At 37.1% G+C, this 25,862-nt stretch overlaps 1 protein-coding gene across 2 annotated transcripts in view; it reads right to left on the bottom strand.

The window, feature by feature from the left end:
* The window catches only part of SEL1L (SEL1L adaptor subunit of ERAD E3 ubiquitin ligase), a 75,546-nt gene extending 61,659 nt beyond the window's left edge, over window positions 1–13,887 (bottom strand). Inside the window, exons 1-2 of one of the 2 annotated variants that reach the window (XM_007472690.2) lie at window positions 13,406–13,887; window positions 1,372–1,409 (exon numbers count right to left, since the gene is read on the bottom strand). In XM_007472690.2, the coding sequence (XP_007472752.2) occupies window positions 1,372–1,409; window positions 13,406–13,481 (114 nt within the window). In that variant the 5' untranslated portion in view covers window positions 13,482–13,887. The remainder of the gene's footprint in view (window positions 1–1,371; window positions 1,410–13,405) is intronic. The other variant, XM_007472689.3, reaches the window with a different exon arrangement.
* Between the last annotated feature and the right edge of the window lie 11,975 nt (window positions 13,888–25,862).

The following is a 25,862-nucleotide window of genomic DNA, read 5'->3' as shown; positions in this document are numbered from 1 at the left end:
GATATATTTTTTTCAAACGTGGCAAATATGAAAACTTGTTTTTCTGGACTTTGTAGCTATGTACTGAGGGCTATGTTTTGTTTTGTTTTTTTCTTTTAAAATTGAATGATGGAGGGGGAAGCTAGGTGGTTCAGTGGAATGAGAGCCAGGCCTAGAGACGGGAGGTCCTGGGTTCAAATATGGACTCAAACACTTCCTAGCTGTGTAACTATGGGCAAGTCACTTAACCCCCATTGCCTAGCCCTTAACACTCTTCTGCTTTAGAACCAAAACACAGTATTGATTCTAAAATGGAAGATAAGGGTTTTTTAAAAAAGCAAATAAAGTTGAGTGATAAAGGTATTGGGGAGGGGAAGATTAATTTTTTAAAATGCTTGTGACTTGAAATAGAAAATATTTTAAAAATTAATACATATAAAGGATAAAAATAAAATAGAATTGAAATTGATTCCTACTAAAACTGTACAGTTACTTGACTTCAGACAAAAAGATGCTTTTAAGAAATGTTTTCAATTATGTGTCAGATTGGACAGTAATTGGATCCAAGTAGTCCTGACTCCAAGGTTGACTCTACCCATTGATCAAACTACATCTCATGCCTCCCACATGGTAAGTGCTTTAAAAATTCAGGTAGAACTACCATGACCAATATTTTTTTTTCTTTAAATTTATTTATTTAATTAATTTAGACTATTTTGCCATGGTTACAGGATTCATATTCTTTCCTTATCCTTCCCCTCCTCCCTCCCATAGCCAAAGAACAATTCCACTGGGTTTTACATGTATCATTGTTCAAAACCTATTTCCATATTACTAATATTTGCAAGTGATCATTTAAAGTCTATATCCCAAATCATATCCTCATTGAACCATGTGATCAAGCAAATGTTTTTCTTCTGTTTCTACTCCTACAGTTCTTTCTCTGGATGTGGATAGCATTCTTTCTCATAAGTTCCTCAGAATTATCTTGGGTCATTGCTTTGCTGCTAGTAGAGAATGACCAATATTTCTAAAAAAAGGAAAGTTTACTTTTGTTTGCAGAAAAGAATACACCTCTTCTGTACTGTTGGCTCCATTTAAGACATTTGTCTTGTCCTGGTGTCATATATAAATGCAGATTCCTTATATCTTCTCTAGTTGTATTGTGCAAATCATTAAAACAAATGATCCTCCACTTATCCTCTACATATTTTGCTTCGAATAGTTATCTGCAGGTTGTTTCTATCATTAGACTATGAGCTTCTTGAAAGCAAAGACTGTTTTTACCCTTTCTTTGCATCCCCAAGCTCATAGTAGTTAAATAAGAAATGCTTGTTGTTGACAAACTAGCTAAATAGCAGCAAATATATAGTGAAGATGTTTAGTTCATACCTTTGAATCTAAGGATTCATCCTGACCTCCTTCTTCATCTGTAAAGAAAGTTTAAATAAAGTCAATCATTATAAGCTTTCTTGCTGGAAAATTATGGAATTTCTAGGTTAAACATTTAACAAGTATGTCAAAACAGTATCCACAAACTGGATAATCAGTGCCTGAAATAATTAAGAATTTCAAGTGGGTAGCCTGGAATGAAATAAAAGCATTTTTTAAAAAAAGGTTCCTTTAACTCTGCTGCCCCATAAGTTTCTATTCTGCTCCTCATTTCCTTTTTGTCAAAATTTCACGAAGGAGTGAGCTATGCTAATTGGGTCTATTTCTTCACTACCAACTTTTAAGCTTCTTCTAAGCTGGTTATTGCAATGAAACTGACTTTTAACTGTCAAAGTCAATAGCCTTTCCCAGAAATTCTCCCTTCTTGGACCTTTTTGGCAGCAAATGACATTATATCTCCTGTCCTTCTCTCCTCTCCCAATACTTTCTTCTTTTGGCTCACTCATCTTGGTTTTAACTTTTTAACCACTCCATCTCAGTCTCTTTCTTTGGTATTTTCCCTTCTCCTATTCCCTTAATATAAGCATTTCCCAGGCATTCAGCCCCTTTCTCTTAATGATTTTGATGACTTTCTTCAACTCTCACCTCTATGCAGGTGATTAAAAAAACCTTTCTTTAGTTATGAACTTTCAAGTTCCAGAATCACATTCCCAACTACTTAGGGAAGCTCAACTGTCCTGTCTATAGCCCTAGGTAAATCTATCTAAAACAGAAGTAGTCCTTCATTACAATACGGTTCTTTTTCTGACTACTCTGATTCTGTCAAGGGTACCACAATTCTGCCAAGCCGCCCTCCATTCAGGACTTGGGTATTGTCAATCCATCTTGACACTACCTCCTGTACATTTTCATTCTCATTACCACCACCATAGTTCAAATTCTCATTGGTTTCCATTTGTCTACTGTGAGGACTCAGTCTCTACCTCCAGTTTCTCCCTCATGCTAATTCACCCTACATGCCATTTCCATAAGATCATCTATAAACTGATTCAAAACTTTTGAGGGGCTCTAACAAAATTTATCCTGGCATTAAAGGCATTCCAAAAATCTGCTTCTACCCTATCTTTCAACTTTATTTCATTACTACATATGCTTCACACTAGCTAAACTTAATTATTCAATGACCTTTGAATAATTACGGTGCTTTCCCATCTCTGTTCCTTTGCTCACACTGTTCTATATGCTTGGAATATCCTTCTTGCTAATCTTTCTTGGTTAAATTCTTACCCTTCAAGATCAAAATGTGACTTCCGCCATGAAGGCCTCACTGAGAACCCTACCAGTCAGAATCTCTTCTCACTTAAGTTCAAAGTGGGAAAGGAACCGAGAGGTCAGCTCATTCAGCCTGTACCTGGGCAAGAATCTCCCTTGTGATACCCTTGACAAGTGACACTCTAATTTTTACGTGAAAATGTCCATGGAAGCATAACCAAGACAAGTCAAATCTTGAGGACAGCCATTTGTTAAGTGTGTGTGTGTGTGTGTTTTTACAATAAATCTAAATTTGCCATATTGCAAATTCCATCTATTGCTCATACTCTAGTTCTGACCTTAGGTCCTAATCTATCTTCCATAAGACATGTGTCCCTTCAAATATTTGTCATTAGCTATTGTATTCTCTCGCTCTCCCCTATCTACTCCTCCCCAATGTCTCCTCTTCAACAAACTAAGCATCTGTGGATAGAGCACTGGAAAAAGAGTCATGACACTTACTTAGCTATGTGACCATCTTAGTCATTTAATATCTCTACAGCTCAATTTCTTCATCTTTAAAATGAGAATATCTGTGATACCTACTTTATGTGAGGTTCAAATGACGTAGTACATGTAAAGCAATCTGAAAACCTTAAAGTGATATATAGGACATCCTTTAAAAAAAATCCTTACCTTCTATCTAGACCTTGATGCTAAGTAATAGTTGCAAGGCAAAAGAACAGTAAGGGCTAGGCAATTGAGTTTAAGCAATTTGCCCAGGATCACAAGGCTACAAAGTATCTGAGGCCACATTTGAATCCAGGTCCTCTCAACTCCAGGTATGGTTCTCTATTCACTGAGCCACTTAACTGCCTCCAGCATCCTTCTTAAAATGTGGTCCCCAGAACTAAACCCAGTACTATAGATGTGCTGTGATTGGGCACAGAGCATGAGTAATCACATTGCTCATTCTAGAAACTAAATGTCTATGAATGCATTTTAAGCTTTTTTTTACTATCATATTGTATTGGGTTTACAATCTACTAAAACCCTTTTTCTTGCTAATTTTTTGTTGAGCTGTGCCTGTTCAATCCTATAACTTGGGTACCTGATGCCTTGAACATAAATGTACTTTATGTATTCTCTACTTTTGGGGGGATGAAGAGAGGGTGAATGAGAGGTGGAAGGAGATGCTACAATTTCTTTGGTTTAGAGAACACACAATAAGGAAACCCCCCCTGATGTAGATAGGCAAATGTTTTGTATTTTAGAGTTGTAGAGTGCTGACCAGAATATTGCCAGTTTAAGTGATTTGCCCAGGGTTATAAAGTTAATATGTTGGTAGGCAGTCTGGTTTCATGAAACACAGATGCATTCTGAAGGAAAGATGGAAGCCAGCATATGGCAGGCAAATCACACAACTACTACCACCACCCCCACAATCTTCCCTCAGACTCTGATGAAGACAGCTCAGAACCCTGAAACACTAAGATCCTTGGGTATAGCAATGCTTCTAGTCCAGTACCTGCAGCTGTCTTCTAGGGAAGTAACCCCCCTGGAGATACAGCCTGGCTACAGTCACAGCCACTGAAGTTCCAGAAAAGGAAGTTCTTGTTACTACAGTCCTAGGCATTGTCAACAATTCAATATCAGAAAATTATAAGATTTTATTAGTGGAAATGCCATTTTGCCAAGAGTCACAGAATCTTTTTGTCTAACTTAAAGAAGAAACTTTCCAATTAGGCAGTCTCTATTAGAATGCCAGCATCTTGACAACAGAAACTGGTCTTTCTTTTCTTTTTAAAAAAACTTTTACTTTCCATCTTAGAATCAATATTGTGTATTGGTTCCAAGGTGGAAGAGCTGTAAGAGTAGACAGTGGGGGTTAAGTGACTTGCTAAGGGTCACAGAGCTAGGAAGTGTCTAAGGCCATGTCTTTCTTTCCTAGATAGCTGGACGGCATAGTGGGTAGAGATCTGGACTTGAGCAGAGTCCAAATCCTGCCTCAGAGACTTACTGTGTAATTTTAGGAAAATCACTTAAACCTCTGTCTGCCTGTTCCTTCAGTCATAAGATGGGAATAACAATAGCACCTTCTTCCTAGGATTGTTGGGAGGGCAAAATGAGATATTTGCAAACCTTAAAGTGATATCCAAAAGCAAACTATAATTAATTGTACTTACAGTACTTAGTATTGTACTTTGCCCATAGCAAGAACTTAATATTTTAAAAATTCATTCATTCATTCTTGTGTCAAAAGTAGGAACTGAATCCAGATGGTCCTGCTTCCAAAGGTAACTCTAATGTCAAGTTGCACCTCATGCATCCCACATAGTAAGTAGGTTCTTAATAAAACTTAATCCCCATTAGATTTGATTTTCTTATATTCACACCTTCATTCTAGCCTTGTTGAAATTTTTTTTGGATCTTGTTATTAGGGCCACTGCACCTCATCTCTATATCTTGTGTTCTATTTTGCTTTACGGTTCTGAGGGGGAGGCACACAAATTTCCTTTACTAGACAATAAAATCCTTGAGAAAAGAATCTAGATCTTCTTTTTCTTTATACCTCCAATATATTCCACATTCTTTTAGCTCCCCATTATGTTATTTCCCCCATTAGAATATAAGCCTCTTGAGGATAGCAGTTGTCATTATTTGCACTTGCACCCCTGGCACTTGACACAGTGCCATGCACATAGTAAGTACTTAATAAATGCTTTATTATTAATTCATTCAATATTTAGCACAACACCAGGGACTGTTAAAATTAATTTATTCAGCCAATGTTTATTATTCCAGAAGAGGAATCTCATCACCAAGAAAGTAGTAAGACAAAAGTCATAAGAGTTCCTCTGGTTAGATATCATTATTTCCTACATATCCTGCCTAACAAATCATTAATTTTTCACTCATTCTAACATTTATCAAGTGCCAACTAAGTGCAGCGCAAAGTACTGGATCCTGGGGGCAGAAGGATCTGGTCTCAAAAATAAGACATAGTCCTGCCTTCAAAGCACACAGTCTACCTTTAAGGGTGATATTTATAAGATCAATACAATACAAATTGGAATATGAGTGTGTAAGGCTGTAAAAATCAAGATGTTCATAGAATTAACTTCCTTGACTTTGTGCCTCTTTTTTTTCCACTCTGGCATAAAATTATCTTCCTTTTTCAGTATTTTACTACTTTTTAAATTTATCAGCAACTGTTTCTCAAGATAGAATTATATCTTTCTTCTGACAAACTAACAAAGCACATTTCAAAAACTAGACACTTCAACAATTGAACAAATTGTTAAATACCTCCTATGTTTAAGGCATTGTGCTAAATGCTAGGGACACAAAAACCAAACAAAATCAAAATGGTCTATGCTATCAAATAGACTGCATTCTACCAAGGAATATAATATGTACACAGATAAATAAATACAAAGTCATTTCTGGAAGGAGAAAGCATTAACAAACTGGGGTGCATTAGGTGGGGTAGATAAGCCAGGGAAAGCTTTGGTGGGATATAGCATCTGAGCTGAGCCTTGAAAAAAGGCAACATGTTTATTAATGAAATCAACTGGAGTTGCAGAGACAGAAAATGAAATGTTGAGTTTGGGGAATAACTAATAGGCTGGTTTGTCTATAAGTAGAATGAAGGAGAACAATATGAAATCAAGTAAACAAGGTGGAAACTAGACAAAGGAAAGCTGTAAACTATTAGGATGGATTTGCATTTTATACTGGAGGCAATGGGGGTGCCACTGAAGTTTCTGGAGCACAGGAATGGCATACTCAGATATGACTATAATTGAAGAGTGGAGAGACCAGAATCAGGGAGCTCAATTAGGAGGCTATGTTGTAATTATAGAGGGCTGATGTAGTCTAGAGGAGATAAGGGGATGGATGTCAAAGACTTGGGAGGTAGAATTGGCAAGAATGGGCAATTTCTTGCATATAGGGTTCAGGGAAGGAAGTAGAAGAAATCAAGAATGATTTAGATGTGGCACATGTAGGTGATTCAAAGAACGATAGCATCTTAAATAAAATTAAGATAAGATGAACTTTTGGGATATGCAGGTAGAGATATCCATCAGGTAATCAGCAACATAAAACTAGAATTTAAAGATTAAGGCTATAAAGTATAACTATATATTTAGGAACCATATGCATGAATATTTGATGACTAAATATAAATATGGGAGAATAAAGATGATACAAAAATGTTTTAAAATAGAGATGATTTTTAAAATACAGATAACTGTATACAGAGTTTCACAGTTCTATTTGCAAAGATATGGGACTCACTAAACAACTAAGAAAAGCAGACTTTTACTCATTGTGTTCTAGACTCTACTATTGCAGAACCAAAAGCTGGTAATAAACAGTAACCCACTTAACATCCTACAGAGATTTGCTGTTAGTCTCTTTATTAAGAAATCAATAGTCTGTTTTAAAAAAGTAATAATTCCAGTAGAGGAGAAATAGCACTTGCTTCTTGATTCAGACTGATTGCTTTGGTTTGTCTGACAATTCTTCCCTAAGTTTTCTTGCTACTTTTTGCTTCCTTCAGTTATTACAGTTTTCCCTCCTGCTCTTATGTAACCAACAAGCAAAGGTTCACTGTCTAACCAAAACATCCATTTTCCTTGCCCAGAAAAACGGACAAAAACAAACAGGAGTTTTCAGTATGAGGTTCTTCTCTAAATAGACTTAAACTAGTCTTGACCAGCTGGACAACATCTTTTGATTACTTTTAGAAATCTTGGTATAAGATGAACAAATGGGACTTCAAAAGCCAACCCCAATACAAATTTAAAAGTTGTTATCAAAGCTGTCATTTCTTCTTTCTTCCAATGCAATTCCCAAATTCCAGAAATCCACAAACTACTTTCCATAGAACTATGACTCTCTACGATGCCATGTTCTGAGAGCACACCAAAAGTTCATTCTATCAATATTTTCCCAATAAAAATATTAACTATTATTTATCAAAATATTTAACAGAAAATTTTCATTTCTTTATTTCCAGATCATACTAAACTCCTCTTATTTCCCCAGTAACCAACAGTTAAGGCTCCCATCAAAATATTTTAAACTCCCAAATGTTCCACAGTCAAATTAGTTCAGAAAAAATTGCTCTGAAGTTCTACAAGGCAATAGTCCTTAGGCCTGAGGTATCAAAAGCAGAGTGTTTACAAGAGGCAATTCTTGTTATAAACTTAGTCTACTTGAAGATACATATCCCATTATGTACTATAAATATGTGCCACTCTACTCCATGGTGTTAATATTTTCCTTGAATAAACTAGCTGGACAAGTCTGAATAACTGAGGTTTATGATATGTAAAATATAATTATGAAACTAGCATTAAGTGATGGTTATTGTTCTCATTTTATGACAACCTGTTTTTGTCCTACTACTTATATAACACATGGATAATATAGTCATCAATTTGCAAAAATTAAATGTTCTCTCCCCCCAAATTTCAAGCTGACTTCTCCTCAAATTATTCCAAAGGTAAAATTTAAAAATAAAACAAAAACAATGGGCTTAATAAAAGGATGAAGGTGGGGAAGCCCAAATATTTTCTTTCCATCTAAGCTTCTCATTTAAAATACATTACTTTTTGGCAAGCTCATGAATATATTCACCTTTTCACCCACCAAAGGAAAGAAAACTTTCAAGATACATATTCTTAAATGTCTAAATTTTATGTTTACATGTATCATTTGATCAATAATTAGTGATAATTTTAGTTATATGTGACCACAGCAAGTTACAGTTATTTTGTTTCTTTATATTTAAAAACAAAAAGTTAATCACTATAACTTGTTGCCTTTAACTCCTAAAATATGTATTTCAAGTAATCTGTTGTTTATACATATTTCTATGATGCTTCTTGCCTGATTATGAAGTGATTCCCTTATCTATGAAACATAAAAGTAGTACTTTGCATACAAATATATTATCTGTATTTTTCAAACTTTTTAGTCAACTTTTTGGGTATTCCCTTATAAATATGTATATTTCCTTTATACATATTTCCTTCTACTTTTTCAACAAATATTTATTATGCATATTTTATGATGGTTAATATACTTTAAAATGAATTATACTTATCAATAGGATGGGGGAAAAGTTAGTAAGAACTAAATACAAGGAGTTAACAATGAGAAAATTTGTTTATGAATACAAGAATACATGGTAGTTTCAGTTACCAGATTTCATTCCTATTGCATCATATGCACAGAAACTCTTTTTAGAAACAACTAAGTACCAACAGGTTTCAGGTAAAGAAAATATTGACAGATCTTAACCCATTTACTAAAACCTGGAAAGAAATATATACTCCAGATGGTAATGTTAAGACTATTCACAAAGCATAAGCTATTTTCTTTTTGAAACAAGTAGACATTCTGTTATGATGATGAATGAGTCACTTGTTAATTTTTGATATTATATGTTCAAAGGGGGAAAGAAACTATTGGAGTTTCTTTTAAAAGTGGGATCATAAAAAGACAATGCTTTGGATGATTAATTAAAGGGATTCCATATTATTAGTTTTTCAAGATCATAATTAATCAGAACTTAGATCAAAGAATAAAAAAGGTTAGGGCATAAGTTAGTAGTACTCAATTAATACTTATGGATTTTACACTCAATATCATCACATCCATGATAGTATATCTTTCATTATAGGTAAGAGTTTAGGTTCTTTTTTAAATGTAATTTTCCTTTGACAAAAAGGAAAATTTACATTTTAAAATCATTTAGCAAAGTAGCATACCACTGTTGATATGGTTTCACAGAAAAGTGATCACAATTTAATCTATTTGTCAAATAAATTAAAATACCAACTTTAAAAAGAAAGGAGAGATAAACTAAATAATGTAGTAAAAAGCAATCTGTCCATTCTTTGTATACCACTGATCTTGGTTAAGTTCCCTACTATGTAAAAAAAATAGGATACCACTGTTCTTTCCTGTCATAGGGATGATAGAAGGGTTAATGATAGCACTTTGGAGGAGGGGGCAGTCAGGATATAAATCTAATATAAAAAGTATTAACATTTTTTTGGAATCTATTCAAACCCTAGCTCTGCTACTTGGTAGCTATGTTAGCAGCAAGTTACTTTCCCTTTTGGGGTCTCAGTTTCTTTTTCTGGAAAATTATTCTGGGAGCCTCTGCTGTATATTCCATAGATAATACGCAGCAACATTTCCTAGGACCCTGTTCTGAACTCTCAGAATTTATGCAGGTTTTATAGTTTCTGCTGTTTATTTGTGACAGGGGCAATTAGATTTGAGGTTCAGCCATTTCCGTGGAATATTACAAAATAATATCACTAGTAGAACAGTGCAAATCATTTCATGAATTACTTTAAATATAGCTAGATAAAATAATAAAGCAAAAATCTCAGAAAGTCAGTAGAGGCAGCTAGTGGCTCAGTAGGTAGAGCACTGGGCCTGGAGTCAGGAAGATCTGAGTTTAAACCCAGCTTCAGAAACCTCATAGCAGTGTGATCCTGTGCAAGTCATTTGACCTTTGACTATCTGACAAAAAGCTCCAATGGAGAAGGAAATAGCAAATCACTCTAGTATCTTTGCCAAGAAAACCCATGGACAGCTATGGTCCAGGGGGTCATTAAGAGTTGTACACAACTGACACAAGCTATTTAGGCAGGTTATCTTAGATTAGATACTTCTGGAAAACAAAACATGTTTTTGTTTTTTTTTAAATAATGATCCAAAGGAAACTGTTGTAATAGTTAAAAACAACAACATAGTTAACAGCTCCCAACTTCATAGACAGATCCTGCTTCATTAATTCACAGCTCTAAAACTGAGGATCCCTCACAAGCCATGGAGTATAACCTCTTCATTTTATATGAGGGGAAACAGACTTTACCCCAGGGCTTAACACAGTGCTGGTACATAGTAGAGACTTCATAACTGCTTATTGACTTTCAGAGAGAAGTTAAGAAATTTAGCCACAGTGATTGTAGAATAAAACAGGATTTGGAACCAACTCCTCTGATTCTAGAGCCAATGCTCTTTTCATTGTTCTATACTACCTCTTAGATGTCTAAAACTTGAGAAATTGGTTAAACATTATTTTAATCTCCTCGCTAACTGGCCTCTAGTGTAAAGGGCTGATCTATAAATACAATTTAGAAATAATCCGAAACATTTAACAATAGAAACAAACAAAAAATAACTCACAAGTTGCTTTCATTTTTAAAATGAGGCTATCTATATCTCTATAAATTATCAGAGCCTGTGGCAGTTCAAGAAGGAAAAAAAGACCATCTGTCCTACAATTATTTTGTATTATTAAAAAAAAACTAAATGGAAGAAAACCACTTTTATCTCTGAATACATTTTAGCTAGTATTTATAAATGACAAATGAACCTTTGAATACTGATCATGTTGCCAAATATGTGTCATATACAAGATAACAGCAGTATTTTAATCCTTCAAAGCAAATTAGAAATAAAACCAGCAAAAACAGAAAACTGAAATTAGACTATCGACAGGTAGGTATATTTTTTTCAACGTGTTGGCATTTAAACTTTTGAAACAGGGTAAAGTATCATATAAACCTGCATTTTAAACAAATCAAAGGCAAAAGTAATCAAAATGTCTACTATGAAGAAAGTCTATAAGATTTAGTCTTATTCTAAGAGCATTTACTACCTTGCACCCAACTGAATTTTGTGAATTACTTTCCAGCATATATGTATATTTTTTTAACCTGTCACATACCCTTTCATGTTAAGAAAATTATGTAACTGTCATGTAAAAGCTGTGTGGTTTAGTAGGAAGAAAAAGGAATTTAGAATCAAAGAACCTTAGTTTGAATCCAAGCTGTGAAACTTACTACTTGTATGATCTTGGATCAGTCATTTAACTTTTCTAGGCTTCAATTTCCTTATCTGTAAAATGAGTGAGGTGGACACTAGTTTCCAAGATCCCTTCCCTTCCATGACACAAATGTCATGGTTTTAAATGCTGGCTGCCAGCTTATGTTATGAGTAGGAACAAAACATTTACTGAAAAATCAACCTGTTCAAATAGATGCAATGTTACAGAATGTAGCATTCCAGGGTTAGTATCAGTTAAACCAGAGTTCAACAATATAGTCAGATTGTTACTTGTAATCTGGTATGTACATAGTAATTTATATGTTGTCTCCCCTATTATGATGTAAGCTCCTTGAGGGCAGAGACTATTTTTTTTGCCTTTCTTGTTTCCCTCTAGCCTAGCATAGTGCCTAGCATATACTAAGTGTTAGATAAATATGTATTGCCTGACAACCCTACTCCATTTGATCAAAGATTTCCAAGGCAAGACCTAGTTTTTAATGAAAATCTATCATCATTTGAAAAACAACTCAAAGCCTGTCCTAATAATGGCAATGGGTCAACATGTTGTCAGTTTTAAAAACGAAAGACATCAAACTATGTAAGTTACCAATAATAGAATTTTAAAATGGGAACTTTCATTTTAGAAGCAGAACAATCAAGGGAATGCAACAATTCTGAATTAGGCCAGATATTCGGAGGTCCAAATAATCACTTGGTCAACCTCTTGCAGAAGATAAGAAAAACATTCTTTTTGAGGTTAAAAAAAAAGACAAAATATATGGAGCACTATATAGATTTTAGTTATTATTAGTATGATCTATTTATGGACACTGATGAAAATTCTAGCATTACCGTGCTCTGGTTTGGGCAAGAAACACTTTCAGAAGCTAAGAAGGTCTTTTAGAGGGGGTAGCTGAGGAAAAGTCTTGAAAAGCATTCCAAATTCCAATTAAGGCCCCAAAGTAGATATACACATTAAAAGAAAAGGCACAAAAAAATGACAATAACTCTAAATTCAGAAACCAAATCAAATGACATTACATTCCTTTTAGGACATCTTTTTTTGGTGCCAAATCTCAAAATATCAAAAGCTATTTGCCACCCTTTCTTAACTAATTTCTTCCTTAAACCTGACCATAAACAAACCTGAAGCCATTCCTAATCCAATCCTCCAGCCACTTTTTCAGGCAATAACAGATAACAAGGACAACAACCCCAAAATATAAGAGTACAATGGAGGCCAATGCATATGATAAGTCTCCAAATACAATATTAACTACTTAAAACTAGGTGTCCCCTTTCTCCAGTGACAGTTCATAAAGCACAAGCTAAATAGAATCTGGAAACCCAAACTGTGGGATGCTCTGACTTCTGGAGTATTCTTAGTGCTTAAGGCAGGGCCCGAGGAAAGGGCAGGCACATAAGCTTTTCTCTTACTCCTCTTCAGTCCAAGAGTCAGTGGAGTAGGGCTTGCAGGGGTCCCTAGCCAGCTGTAGAGACAAGATGGGTGAGGTGTTTATGTAGGTGGGTGGGTGGGTGTGCGTGTGTGTGTGTGGGGGGGGAGGTGCGTCGGGAAGGCCTCCATTTCCAGCCTCTTCTAGGACATGCCCCCTCTCTCAAGTCCCCTAAACCACCAGTCCCTCTACTCCCCTACAAGCCCGAAGTGCTCCCAACCCAGCTTAACCGAAGCCTTGGTAGGAGTGACAGGGTTGGGGGAGCGCGTGAGGACGGAACCCTCCAGGCGGGGGTTGGGATGGGCCGGGACCGATTGAGAGGGGGTCCTTATCCCGCCGCCGGCCCGGCCTTCTTTATGGGTCTCTCTCCCGGCCCAGGCCGGGCCTCGGAGAGGGGGAAGGAGGCAGAGGCGGCGGCCCCGGAGTCCCTCAGCTCAGACCAGAGCAGGGGGGCGGGTACTGACCCGAAGCCGCCCACACCGCGCCGCAGACCAGGAGCGCCCCATAGAGCAGCAGGGCCAGCCTGACCCGGACGCTCATCCTGCTGCCGCCACCGCCGCCGCCGCCGGGGCCGAAGTGCCGATGCCACCCTCCCGTCAACAGTAGTGTCTTCGTTGTCGCCTCTGCTGCCTCCTCAGCTACGGGATCAGCCGCTGTCGCCCGGCTTCCTGCTCCGGCTACTTGGAGCACCCTCCCTCCGGTCCCTCCCCTCAACCCTAGCTCGTAGCCAATCCTGATCCAGGCCTGTCGAATGTCTCAGCCAATCACTGTAGCCGCTCCGCCCTCCATTTCGTCCCGCCTCACAGGGTCAACCAACCACCAATCGTGGCGTGCCGCCCTGCACACTGGCCTCCTTAGTTGGGCCACGGCCGCGCCGACATGGCCCCAGCTAATTGGCGGCTACGAGTCTCAACAAAGCTAGGGCGAGGCATCGTGAGATAAAAAGAAAGGCAAAAGTGCGGATACGTACTTAAACTACGATACCCATAATGCCTTGTCGTGAACCTCCTCGCTCAGGCCTCTTGGGAAATGTAGTACAGGTTGAACCTTGGTTTAAAGGTGTTGAGCAAGGTGCTGGTTTAAATGTTGCTGGGAAGGACCGGATCTTCCCTGATAGAGGCCGGGCCCTTTTCTTTGGTGAATAATTCTACCTGATCCCAGAATGTGTTGGGGTTGGGTAAGATGGGGGTTAAAATAACATGTCAAACGGCAGAAAACTGAATATCTGAAATATATTAAGCTCACAGAACATACGCACACATGCTTTTTACTTTTCTTACCTGAGCTGATACTGCGGTAGCAGGATGACACTTGCCAGTCATACTCTAGAACATGTGTCAACATAAAAACTACCTCAGCAGAGGCTGCTTTTTAGGGTCAGTTTAAAAGTTTTTGTGTTTTCATTCCTGCCTTTTTTTTTAAGTTTATTTGAATAGACAGGTGTGAACTGAAAAGAGGAAACTGGTAAATGCCTGGGAGGAGTTTGAGGTGAGAGTTTTCTATTTAAAAGACCATACTTTAGAGTTGGAGGGATTTGTGGAGGACACACCAATCCAACACATTTTATAGATGACGAAATTGAGTCCCCAGAGGAGTAAACTGATTTCCCCAAGGTCATACGGTAATAAGTATCAGGGCTTGGATTTGAAAGTAGTTCGTCTGACTCCAAGTGGAAAATTCTTTCCATGATACTGCTACACTGCACACACACACACACACACACACACACACACACACACACACACACACACACACACACACAGGAAAACTAAAAAAAAAAAAATATATCCCACAGAGGCTTTGTCAACATGGAATTTAGGAATCCCAAACTTATGGCCTAGTGGGATCTGATGAACCCCAATTTTCAGATTTAGCTTGTAGATTGGAGACCCCAAAGCTTGTACTTGTTCCCTGTTCCCATGGGAATCTACCCTGAAGGGAATCCCAAGTTAGAAGTTTCAGACTGAGTAGGGGACCCTCAGGGAAATGAGAATCCTGGTTGGGTGAGATAAGCATATGCTAAGGACCCTCTTTGTTTTAGGTAGTCTCCCCTACTGTATTAGAACCTTTCCCAGGAAGATCCACACCTGAGCAGGAACCATCCTTCAGTATCTATTGTAAGAAGCCCCTTCTCTTACACCCTAGCCTCTAGCTATGATTCTTTTCCCAAGCTTGATTGTATCCTGACAGTGTAGTTTGAATACTCCCATTTTCCTTGTAGCTATAGTGACTTCAATCATCTTTCCCAGCCCCTGGACTCCCCAAATGGTATATAGGTTCCCCAAATTCTTTTGTTCCTTGAAGTCCATCCTGAGTCGGTGGCACTCCCAGGGCTCAGTGACCAGAATGTCCAGACTCTGTGCAGTCTCTAGGAGCAGCTCTGTTGTCGCACTTAGTAGCTAACCCCTTTTCCCTTGATTAAAGAGTGATTTTGACTATTTAATAATTCTGTGTTTTTTCTAGTTGACAGCTTCAATTGCCTCATCTGAAAATGATGAGATTGGACTAGGATGACCTCCAAGATACAACAGAAAACAACCTATCAAAGTCATCTCATCTCATGTTTTGATTCTCAGCCCCAACAAGATGCCTGGATCATCCAAGTTGTAAGCCATCTGCCTGGTCCTCAAAACTTAACTATTCTATATTAATAGCTCCATTTTCTTCCCAAACTACTTGCTTTTTTTATAGACTTTCTGTGACCTTCAGTCTGTTTTCTTTTGAAGTAACTAATTTTTATTGGGATATAATGACTTGGCTTCCTGTGTAGGTTAGCGCAATGGATACATAAATTATTAAAGCTTAATTTTGGTTATAGTTACCCTCCTATTCAGTAATAAGGCTATGATGATTTATTCTAGATCATTTTGTAAGACACCTAGGGACACTATTTTCCAACCTCAACTTTACCCTACATTTACGTATGTCCACCCATACATTTAAGAAAGTACCAACCAGCTAGCCAGAGAACATAGTTTGGGAGATTAGTGTTCTGTGTTCCTTTTGAGAAAATTCTCTTTCCCAGGAAGTCAAATGAAGGATAAATGGTATTCTCTCTCTCTTTCTGGTCCAAATATGCACATGTTTCTTCTATATTGGAAATCTTTAATCTGATCTTTTGGTGTCTTTTAGTTAACATCAAATACCTTCCTACCTTTCACTTCTAAACTTTAGGAATGAATATCTTTTTTATTTACTCCATCTTTAACATCTCCTTCCTGATCCCATTACTGTGTTGTAACTATAATCTCAAAAATTATCTATGATTTCTTTGATGCTAGATATAATCCACTTTGGATATTGCCTTTTCTTTGTCTTCATTCTTCTTCACTTCTTTGTTGTATTTGACACTTTGGAGCACACTTGTCTTCTTGAAACACTCTTCTCTTTGCCTGACTGATATAATACTATTCCAGTTCTCCTTCTGCCTCTTTAATTCTCTTTTTCCTTCTTTAGTTCTGCCCTCTAAATATGCTATCCCTAAGATTCTCTGCTTTTCTCTCTTTGTAGTCTCTTAAAATTTTACATTCTCACAGCTTCAACTTTAACCTCTATGCTGGAGACTCCCAAATATATATCTGGCCAAGTTCCAATTTCATATCCTTTGCCGTCTAAAGGAAATTTCTATTTCTATTGGAATCTTCTTCTATTACCTCAATTCAATATGTCTAAAATAAAATGCATTATTTCACCCTTTCCCTCAAAATGTCATTCCAATTTCTGTTGTTCTATAAGTTTCTTGGTCTTAATTCAACTGTATCTAGTTTATTGACAGCCATACCTAGACAACCTACATAACTCTACTTTGTCTTCCTCTAACCAATTCTTTGAAAATCTTCCTTAAGTATTCTTTTCATCCTTACACAACCCTGTTTAGAAAAATTCTAATGGATTAAAAAAAATAGAATCTTGAGATTTTGGACCAAATAGTCTGACCCCTTCATGTTACAGTTGAAGAAACTGAAGAAAGAAGGAATTTATTTGCCCAAGGCAGTGCTGCTAATTAGTGGTAGAGCTGGGCTTAGAATTTAGATCTTTGGATTGCTGATGTAGAATTCTTCCCTCTGTAATACACTATTTCTTCTACCATTTGGGATCTAAACTTCTCAGTCTGATTTTTAAAATCATTCATTATCTGGCCTTCAAACTTATTTCATACCCATCACAAACATTCACCCTCAGCTCTAGTTAGGATGATCCATCAAGAAATATTTCTGAAGCATCTAATCTTCATGCCTTCCCTCCATTGATTATCTCCAATTGATCATGTGTGTATATATACAACACGTACATATATACACATATGTATATAATATGCAGATAAATATACACTAGCTAACTACCAATCTATTTATCTATCTGGGTGGTACCTAGCTGTTTGTATATTATCTCACACATTTTAATGTGAGCACCTTAAGAGTAGGGAATATTTTTTACCTTTCTTTGAATCCCTAGTACTTATTTATTAAGTGCTTAATAAATGTTTGTGGATTGACTGACAGGTACTATTCAGGGTTCTGGAGATAAAAATCTAAAAAGAATAGCCCTTGCTTTCCTGAGCCTTATATTTTATAGTGTTAGGCAACATGTACAACATTTGCACAAATACACAGACACACACACAGCCACACACACAAATCTAGTGCAAGATAGTTTTTCAGGGAGGTACTAGCATTTGAGGGATCAGAAAGTCCTCAAGCTAGAGCTAGTATTTGAGGTGAGCTTTAAAGAAAATTAGAAATTCTAAGAGGCAGAGGTAAGGAGGAAATTAATTCATTTCAGGCATGGGAACAAGCCTGGGATACAAAGGCAGGAATATGGAAGTTGGAGTGTCACATGTGAGAAACACTAGTAGGATCCAAGAGTACATCAAGTAGAAATAATATATAATAAGTCTGGAAAGGCATTTTGAAGTTATGTTGTGAAAATCTTTAAAAGTGCCTAAAAGAGTAGTTTGTATTTGATTCTAGAAGTAATAGGAAGCTGCTAGAATTACCCGAGTAAAGGAAAAACTTCATCGGACCTGCACTTTAGACATATTACTTTGCCAACTTTGGGGATGGATTGGAAAGAGAAGAGACTTGAGGCAAGGAGAACAATTAGGAGGCTATTACAATAATCAGGTAAGGGACATTTAGGTGCCTCAGTGGATAGAGAGTCAGGTCTGGAGATGGAAGGTTCTGGGTTTAAATCTGCCTTCAGATACTTCCTGGCTGTGTGATCCTGGGCACATCACTTAACCCCAGTTATCTAGCCCTTACTGATCTGCTTTGGAATCAATATGTAGTATCCATTTTGAGAAAGAAGTTAAGGGTTTAAACAAGAAAACAATAGACTAGCCTAAATGAGTGTAATGGCTATGTGAGTGGTAATAAGGGAACAGATGTTAAGAGATATTATAGAAGAAGAATAAATATTATTTTACAACTGGTTGGATCAATGTGTGTGAGGGAAGGGACAAAGTCAGGAATGAGCTCCTTACTCTCCCTTCTATACAAAACATGCTCATTTCTACCTCTATGACACTCATGTACTCTATGATGGAATGCCATCTGACCATTCTACCTCATCTATCCAAATCTTATCTATTATTTAAATGGAATTCAAGTCTCATCTTTTCCATAAAACCTCCCATGATGATTCTAGCCTTCACTGATTCCTATACTTTCTAAATTTTTATGTTGGCAGAGTGGTAGCTAAGGCAATGTAGCAGAGTCACAGAAGAGAGTAGCCACAAAGCATGAGAACACTGAATGAATGAATGAATAGATGGATTCATTAGCCCAAAGCTTTTCATTACTTGTCTCCGTCCTACTTTTCTAGTTATCTTACACTTTACTCTTCTATGTAATCTATACTCTAGCTATACTGGCCTACATTCACGTCGTCAGATATGAAGCCTATATAATTGTAGTCCCAAATATCTAGAATATTGTGCTATCTCATCTCATTTACTTAATTTCCTTAGCATCTTTCAAGAATCAGATCATATCCTGCGCTCAATCCCCCAAGAACTTTTAAGATTACTTTCATCTACTTTGAGAGATATCTCTTTGGTTAATAATTTATATGTTGTCTTCCCAATTAGAATATAAGCTCCTTGAGGACAAAGAATGATTTTTATTTTTTGTTTTTTTTTTTCCTTTCTTTGTGATGTGGGCTAACAGTGGGCAGTGAGGGGTAGTAATAGGAATGGGACCCTCATACTCTGAAATCTTGCATTTCTCATGAGTTAGCACTGTTAAACACCAACTGCAAAACCTATAATTTCAACATTTAGTCAAACATGAATTGCAGATTGACCATTTATCCACTCTGTGTACTGGATCTCTAATATTCTTTACTGGGCATCAGCTTTGTGCCTAATCTGTTTTTATGAATTACTCTTAGAATTGAAAGATATAATTAATTACTTAGAGTGGTCCTCTAACGTACTGCATTCTTACCCCACAGCCCCTGCAATGTTCCCATTCTATAAGGGTAGGGAGACCTCTCCCACACTGACAAATGATGACAAAGTAGACAATGGGGGAATATGGAACCTGTGCACTAGGGACTCTAGCATTCTATAACAGTGGTTCTCAACTTTTCTAATGCCGTGACCCCACAATACAGTTCCTCATGTTGCAGTGACCCCAAACCAAAAAATTATTTTGGTGGCTACTTCAAAACTATAATTTTGCTACAGTTATGATTCAGAATATAAATACCTGATATGTATTATGTATTCTCATTGCTACAGATTGAGAGGTTGAGAACCACTGTTCTAGAAGAATCCCCCAATCTTGTACATGCTTCTTGTTCCTAATCCATCAGCCCTAAGGCTACCTGATTAGCCCCCAGACTACAGGCCATTATACCACTAAAACCCAATTCTTCAAATAAAAATTCTTTTCTTACTTCTGGATTGAATGGAGTCTGAATTTCCCATTTTTGGTGTGAGATCCTGCTACAAACTCCGATGCATTTTTCCCACATCATTTGTATCCCTAGCACTTAGCATAGTGATTGAAACACAGAAATCACTCAACTAATTTCTAACTGGCTAACCAACCTACATGCTTTTCTGTGGGATCAGAGGTTTCCAGAGGTGACTCTTAAGGTTATCAATTGACACTTGGCATTAACTGTAAATAACTGACCTCAGCTTAGTTGGCACACTTATGTCTTAAAGTATATTCTGAAACCTTCTATGAGACTAGCAATAGAGAGAATAACTAGAGAAGATATAGTATTCTTACTTCTACCATATACTTGAACATTCAATTTTAGTTCATCTGTTAATTCATTTGAGTAACTTTATTGAATAACCTTAGAAGGTGGGCTCTTTGAAAGCATGTCTTGTGTATTTTTATGTTCTCCTCAATGTCTAGTTTATGGCTGTTGTTTAGTGGTATCTAACTCTACATGACCTTATATGGTTTTTTGTTTTGCTTTTTTTTAAGCAAAGATACTGGAGTGGTTTGTGATTTCTTTTTATAGTGGCTTAAGGCGAACAGAGATTGACTTGGCTAGGGTCACATAGCTAGTGAGTATTTGAGGCCCTATTTGATTTCAGATCTTCTTGATTCCAGTTTGAGTATTCTAATAATAAGCCTCTAAGAAGACATAAAATAGTATTTGTGTATCTACTTTATATTTGAGAATGTAGTAGATTATGTCCCATATCTATTTGTGTTACCTTCACATGAATGTCATGTCCTCTCTCATAGGAGAAGCTGGGCATAAATTTTCAGGGTGTCTTTCACAAACTCTCACTGTATAATGCCTTGATTCCAGGAAGCCTAGAAACCAGTAACTGACTCATTTTGCTTTCAAAAAAGGGCCTTTGGCTTTCTTGAAAGCACCAAGCCTAATTAGACATTAAATATAAAAAAAAAAGTTTCAGTTTCCCAACAAAAATATGGCAAAGACTTGTTCTTGAGCCCCAAATTAAAGAAAATCCCAATTTCCTATATGTGAATTTCAAAACTACTCCACCCTATCCAGGCCATTCTTTAGAAGATCGGAGTTAGCTATTGCCTGATCAATAACAACAGAGATACTTGGAATAACAGAATCAGGTCTTGGAAACTACATTCTCCACCCTACTCAGTGTAACAAGATTAGGATGGGCTTCAGCAAACTCATGATTTAATTATTTGAGAATATGGCCTTCAACAGACATGTGCAAAAAAAGGCAGACCTCTGGGTGGTCCTAGGTCAAGCTAGAGCCACCACTGACACATGTGAGACACAGTAAGTGAGGTAGAGAAGAGCCTCTGGAATTCTCAGGACTTCTTGTGAGGAGGGCTAGAGTGCAGTTCGAGGCTGGTGCTTGAGGTTGGGGGAGCCCCGCGGACTGCTTTCCTTCAGATTGGTCACGTGAGTGATAAGGACTGATCCCTTTCCCTGCCTTGGCTATCCAAGCCCTTGACGCCTGCTTTGGCTCAGCCTGAGCCAGAGTGGTTCCGAGTTAAACTTCTTTTCTTCTCTCCCTTTTTTCTTCTCTCTCTCTCTCTCTCTCTCTCTTTCTCTCTCTCCCTCTAATACTTTCTTCCTCCTATTGTAATTAAAACACCATAAAAATTTGGCAGCTGACTTGAGTGCTTCATTTAGGAATTACATAAGTGAATTCCTTGGTGACCTTAAATTAATATATATCAGGCTTTTGAAGTGATTTCAATATCACATATAGGAAATGTGGAAAGTATTTTATACATGAGCTCATAAAAGATCAGTAAAGTTTTCCTAACTTCCATAGAGACTAATGCAATATAGTGATAAAATGTGCTGAGTTTGGAGTTATAGGGCCTAGCCTGGATTCTCATCTCTATTCCTTACTATACATATGACCTTGGACAAGTCACTAACTTCTCTTGGCCTCAGTTTCCCTCTCATATGTAAAATGATGGGGTAGAATCTGATGGTCTCTAGGATTCCTTCTATCTCTAAATCCATGATGCTTTAAAAATTTTTTTTATTACCATGCAAAACATAATTCAATATTGGTAAATGTTGTAAGAATACACTCATACAAAACCAAAGCCCTAAAATTTGATCCACATGCATCTGATTCCAACAATTTTTCTTCTGGAGGTGGATAGTATTCCCCATCATAAATCTTTCAGGATTGTCCCAGATCATTGCATTGTTGAGAGTAGCCAAGTTTCCAAAGTTGATCATCATACAATATTGCTGTTGCTATGTACAACGTTCTCCTGGTTCTGCTTATTTCAGACTGCTCCAGTTCATGCAAATCTTTCCACCTTTTTCTGAAATTATCCCATTTGTCATTTCTTATAGCATGATAGTATTTCATTACCTACAGGTACCACAATTTATTTAGCCATTCCCCAATTGATGGGCATCCCCTCAATTTCCAGTTCTTTGTCACTACAAAAAGAGCTGCTATACATAGTTTTGTACAAGTAGGTCCTTTCCCCTTTCTTATTATCTCTTTGGGATACAGACCCACTAGTGGTACTACAGGAACAAAGGGTACAGTTTTATAGTTCTTTGGTCAAATTCCAAATTGTACTCTACATTGTTTAGAGTAGTTCACAGCTCTACCAGCAATGCATGTGTTCCAATTTGTCATATCCTCTCCAACATTTATAACTTTACTTTACTGTCATATTGGCCAATCTGATAGGTGTGAGGTGGTACTTCAGTGTTGTTTTTAATTTGCATTTTTTAAATCAGAGTAAGTTAGAACATTTTTTCATATGATTATTGATGGCTTTGATTTCTTCTTCTAAAAATTGCTTATTTGTGTCCTTTGACCATTTGTTAATTGAGAATGGCCTATATATTCTTATAAATTTGACTTAGTACTCTATAAATTTCAGAAATTAGTTCTTTATCAGAGATTTGTTATAATTTTTCCCCAGTTTGTCGTTACCCTTCTAATCTTGGTTACATTAGTTTTGTTTGTACTAAATCCATGATTCTATGAACTCTGATCATATGAAGTACTCAGTATTCCTTGGTGATGGTTGGGTTGCTAGAGATTGATGGGTGTGATTCATGATACAAGCAAAGGGCAACATGATGGGCTCCTCCCCATTATGGCTCTATACCTTGTTGCTCTTGGACTCCAGGTTTTCTTATCTCCTTGGTTCTGTGGATTCTTCTTTCTGCTGCTACTTGAATGTCCCTAGCTATTGAAAGTTGACTCCCTATGACATCTGTATAGATGCAGTGGCCTTTGGCCCTGGTCTCTCTCTTGTTATATATATATATATATATATATATATATATATATATATATATATATATATATATATATATATATATATATATATATATATATATATATGCAGCTCTATGGCTCCATCTGGTGCTGGTTATTTTTCTTCAGAGGCTGCACAGGCCTCTCTCCCTCTATCTATTTTTGACTCTTTGCCTCCAGGGATTGTACAGATGCAGTACTGATCCCTTTCCATATCCACTAGTTGGGCTGGTGTATCTACTATACTTTTGGAATCCTTCTTATATAACAACAGCTTCTTTTTTGTGCATATGGCATATGAATTTTTCATGCATGAGTAGAATGACTTACCTGGGTCCTCTTGGTACATACTCCCAAGTGCCAAGGACAGAATTAGGCATGTGATAACTACATACAGATTAAAATGAATGGATGAAATATTTGATAATTTGGCTTTGATACTGTAGGTAAGAAGGGTTTAAAGCCAAATAGCTTTTGTCTTGAGAGCCAGGCCCTTTGTGACAGAAATTTCTTGAAGCTATTTGCTAGATCATTCCTTCCATGATTCCATACAGTTCAATCAGATCAAGATAGACCACAATGACCTACTCAGCTTGCTTCTTTGTACCACAATGATTCACTGGGAGGTAGGTAATGAATTTCCATTGGTCTCATGTCTTCTGTACCTGCATTTCCTAAGATTCTACCTCCTTTGCCAGCAATGAGGCATACACATACTTCATTTGAGAATAATGTAAATATGTTGTTTATTCAATTCTAGTACTTGTTCAATATTTGTTCAGCTGTCTGTAGGGCCATTATACCTCTCCTCCTCAGTGTTCTGGGTCATTATTCCAGATTAGAAACTCCAGGGAGTAGGGTTCATGTTTATTCACTCTCCTTATTACAACATCAAAGATAAACAATCCCAGGGGAATTCTTAATAAGTACTTTTTTATGCTGATGTCATTCTAATGGGATGCTACACCTTGGTAAAGCCTGAGGTTAGTGCAATGAATAAGAGAATCAAACAATTATATCAACCACCAAGTTAAGCATTTAAGTGTTATTTCCTCACTAGTTGGCACCGTATGGCAGGTTGTATGTTATTGCTAGGGTCTTAAAGACAAAAAAGAAACAGTTTTCATCCTCAGGGAGCTTGTATTCTCCCTCCCCCCCTCTTTCTCTTCTCTCTGTAATATACATAAACACCTACACATGAACACATGTTATGTATAGAAATTAAATACAAACATATAGTGCCATGGGCTGGGGTCCAGCCCCATTTGTGGCTCCAGGGGTTCTCAGCAGGTGGAACAGGTCAGCAAAAATAAAAAACAGAAGACAGCTGTATGTATGTATCAGTAAGGGACAAGCTTTGCATCTGGTGGCTGCTCCACCATGCCCAGGTTTGATCTTTATTTTTATACCCATTTTCTTGGCACACAGATATATCTTTCAACACACATATTTGAGCAAAGATAACTGGAAAATGATACATTAACTTTTAACAAATCACTTCGTTAACATACTGAGATCATTCTATATGCTTGTATTGTGATTACAGATTCTGACAGGGTGAATAAAGGCTCCACACAAGAGAAATGATTTTGTCACAGGTGGCTTAATTTTCTCATTAACCTGTGAGGAGTCTAAACTTACAAACAATCTAGGAAAGCTACTTATTACTTTTAATAAAAATAGATAATCAGAAGTTCTAGAAACAATTCAACAATCATAGCAGTGAGGTTGAGAGATCAGAGAGGCATTGAGAACACAATTCAGATTAATTATTAGGCTGATCATTTTTCAGGGTTAGAAGGGAGTTTCTACCAAGGGGAGTTTCTGATTAATGAAACTGAGTCACAGAGGCATGGTGAAGCTTGGTGTACTTGTACATTTTTTTATGGGCCTTTATGATTGATTTACATGTTGGATTTAGGAGAATAAGTTTCTGTACAGGGGAGTAGGGGATATTCTGGGCTTGTCTTGTGGGTACAGCTTTTGCTGGGAATTATGTACCTAGACAAAAGTTAACCCCTGATGGTCTTTTGGGTTTGGATTTGAGAATCTGATCTTTTGGTGGTGTTTTGGGGAAACAGAGTGCAAGTATATTGCTCTTATAGTATTCCTTCTGAGGCTAGGGAGAGGGCAACAATCATGTCAATTCCATTAGTAAGGGATGTTAATGAGAGCAGTCATGCAGAGGAGGTGGGCAAGTTCATCCTGCCAAAGAGCCACTTTGTGGCCTCTGGGTTACCACAAGTGACATTGTCAAGACATTGTGGCCTGATGACTCCCAGCATGCAGGCATCTTTACGGTGCCTTTTCCAAAAAGTTCACCTTCTGGATTCTGGGAGGTAGTCTCTTGTTGTAAATTAGACTTAAATCCAAATCAAAGTTCACAACAATAACATTAGTTCCCCTTGAGGAAAATAATAATACATTTCTCCCTGAGGAGGATACAGAGATACACATAGGAATTACACAGGGATACATGGTTGAGTCATAAGGCATATGAATCAATTATCAAAAACATCAAAGAATCCAAAGAAATTAAAAAATAACTTCTGAGTGAAATATAAAAAGGAAACTTGAAAAATTCTGGGAAGAAGGAAAAAAAATTTCACAAATCACAACAGTTTCTTGTAGCTATCAATGTCTCATAAGCATGCAATGACAATCACTCACTAACCCAATTTAGCAGCCTGGGCTACAGTAAGTGGCCA

This window comes from Monodelphis domestica, chromosome 1 (genome assembly GCF_027887165.1).
Source record: "Monodelphis domestica isolate mMonDom1 chromosome 1, mMonDom1.pri, whole genome shotgun sequence".
Classification (NCBI taxonomy): Eukaryota; Metazoa; Chordata; class Mammalia; order Didelphimorphia; family Didelphidae; genus Monodelphis; species Monodelphis domestica.
This window is presented reverse-complemented; position numbering and strand designations above follow the sequence as displayed.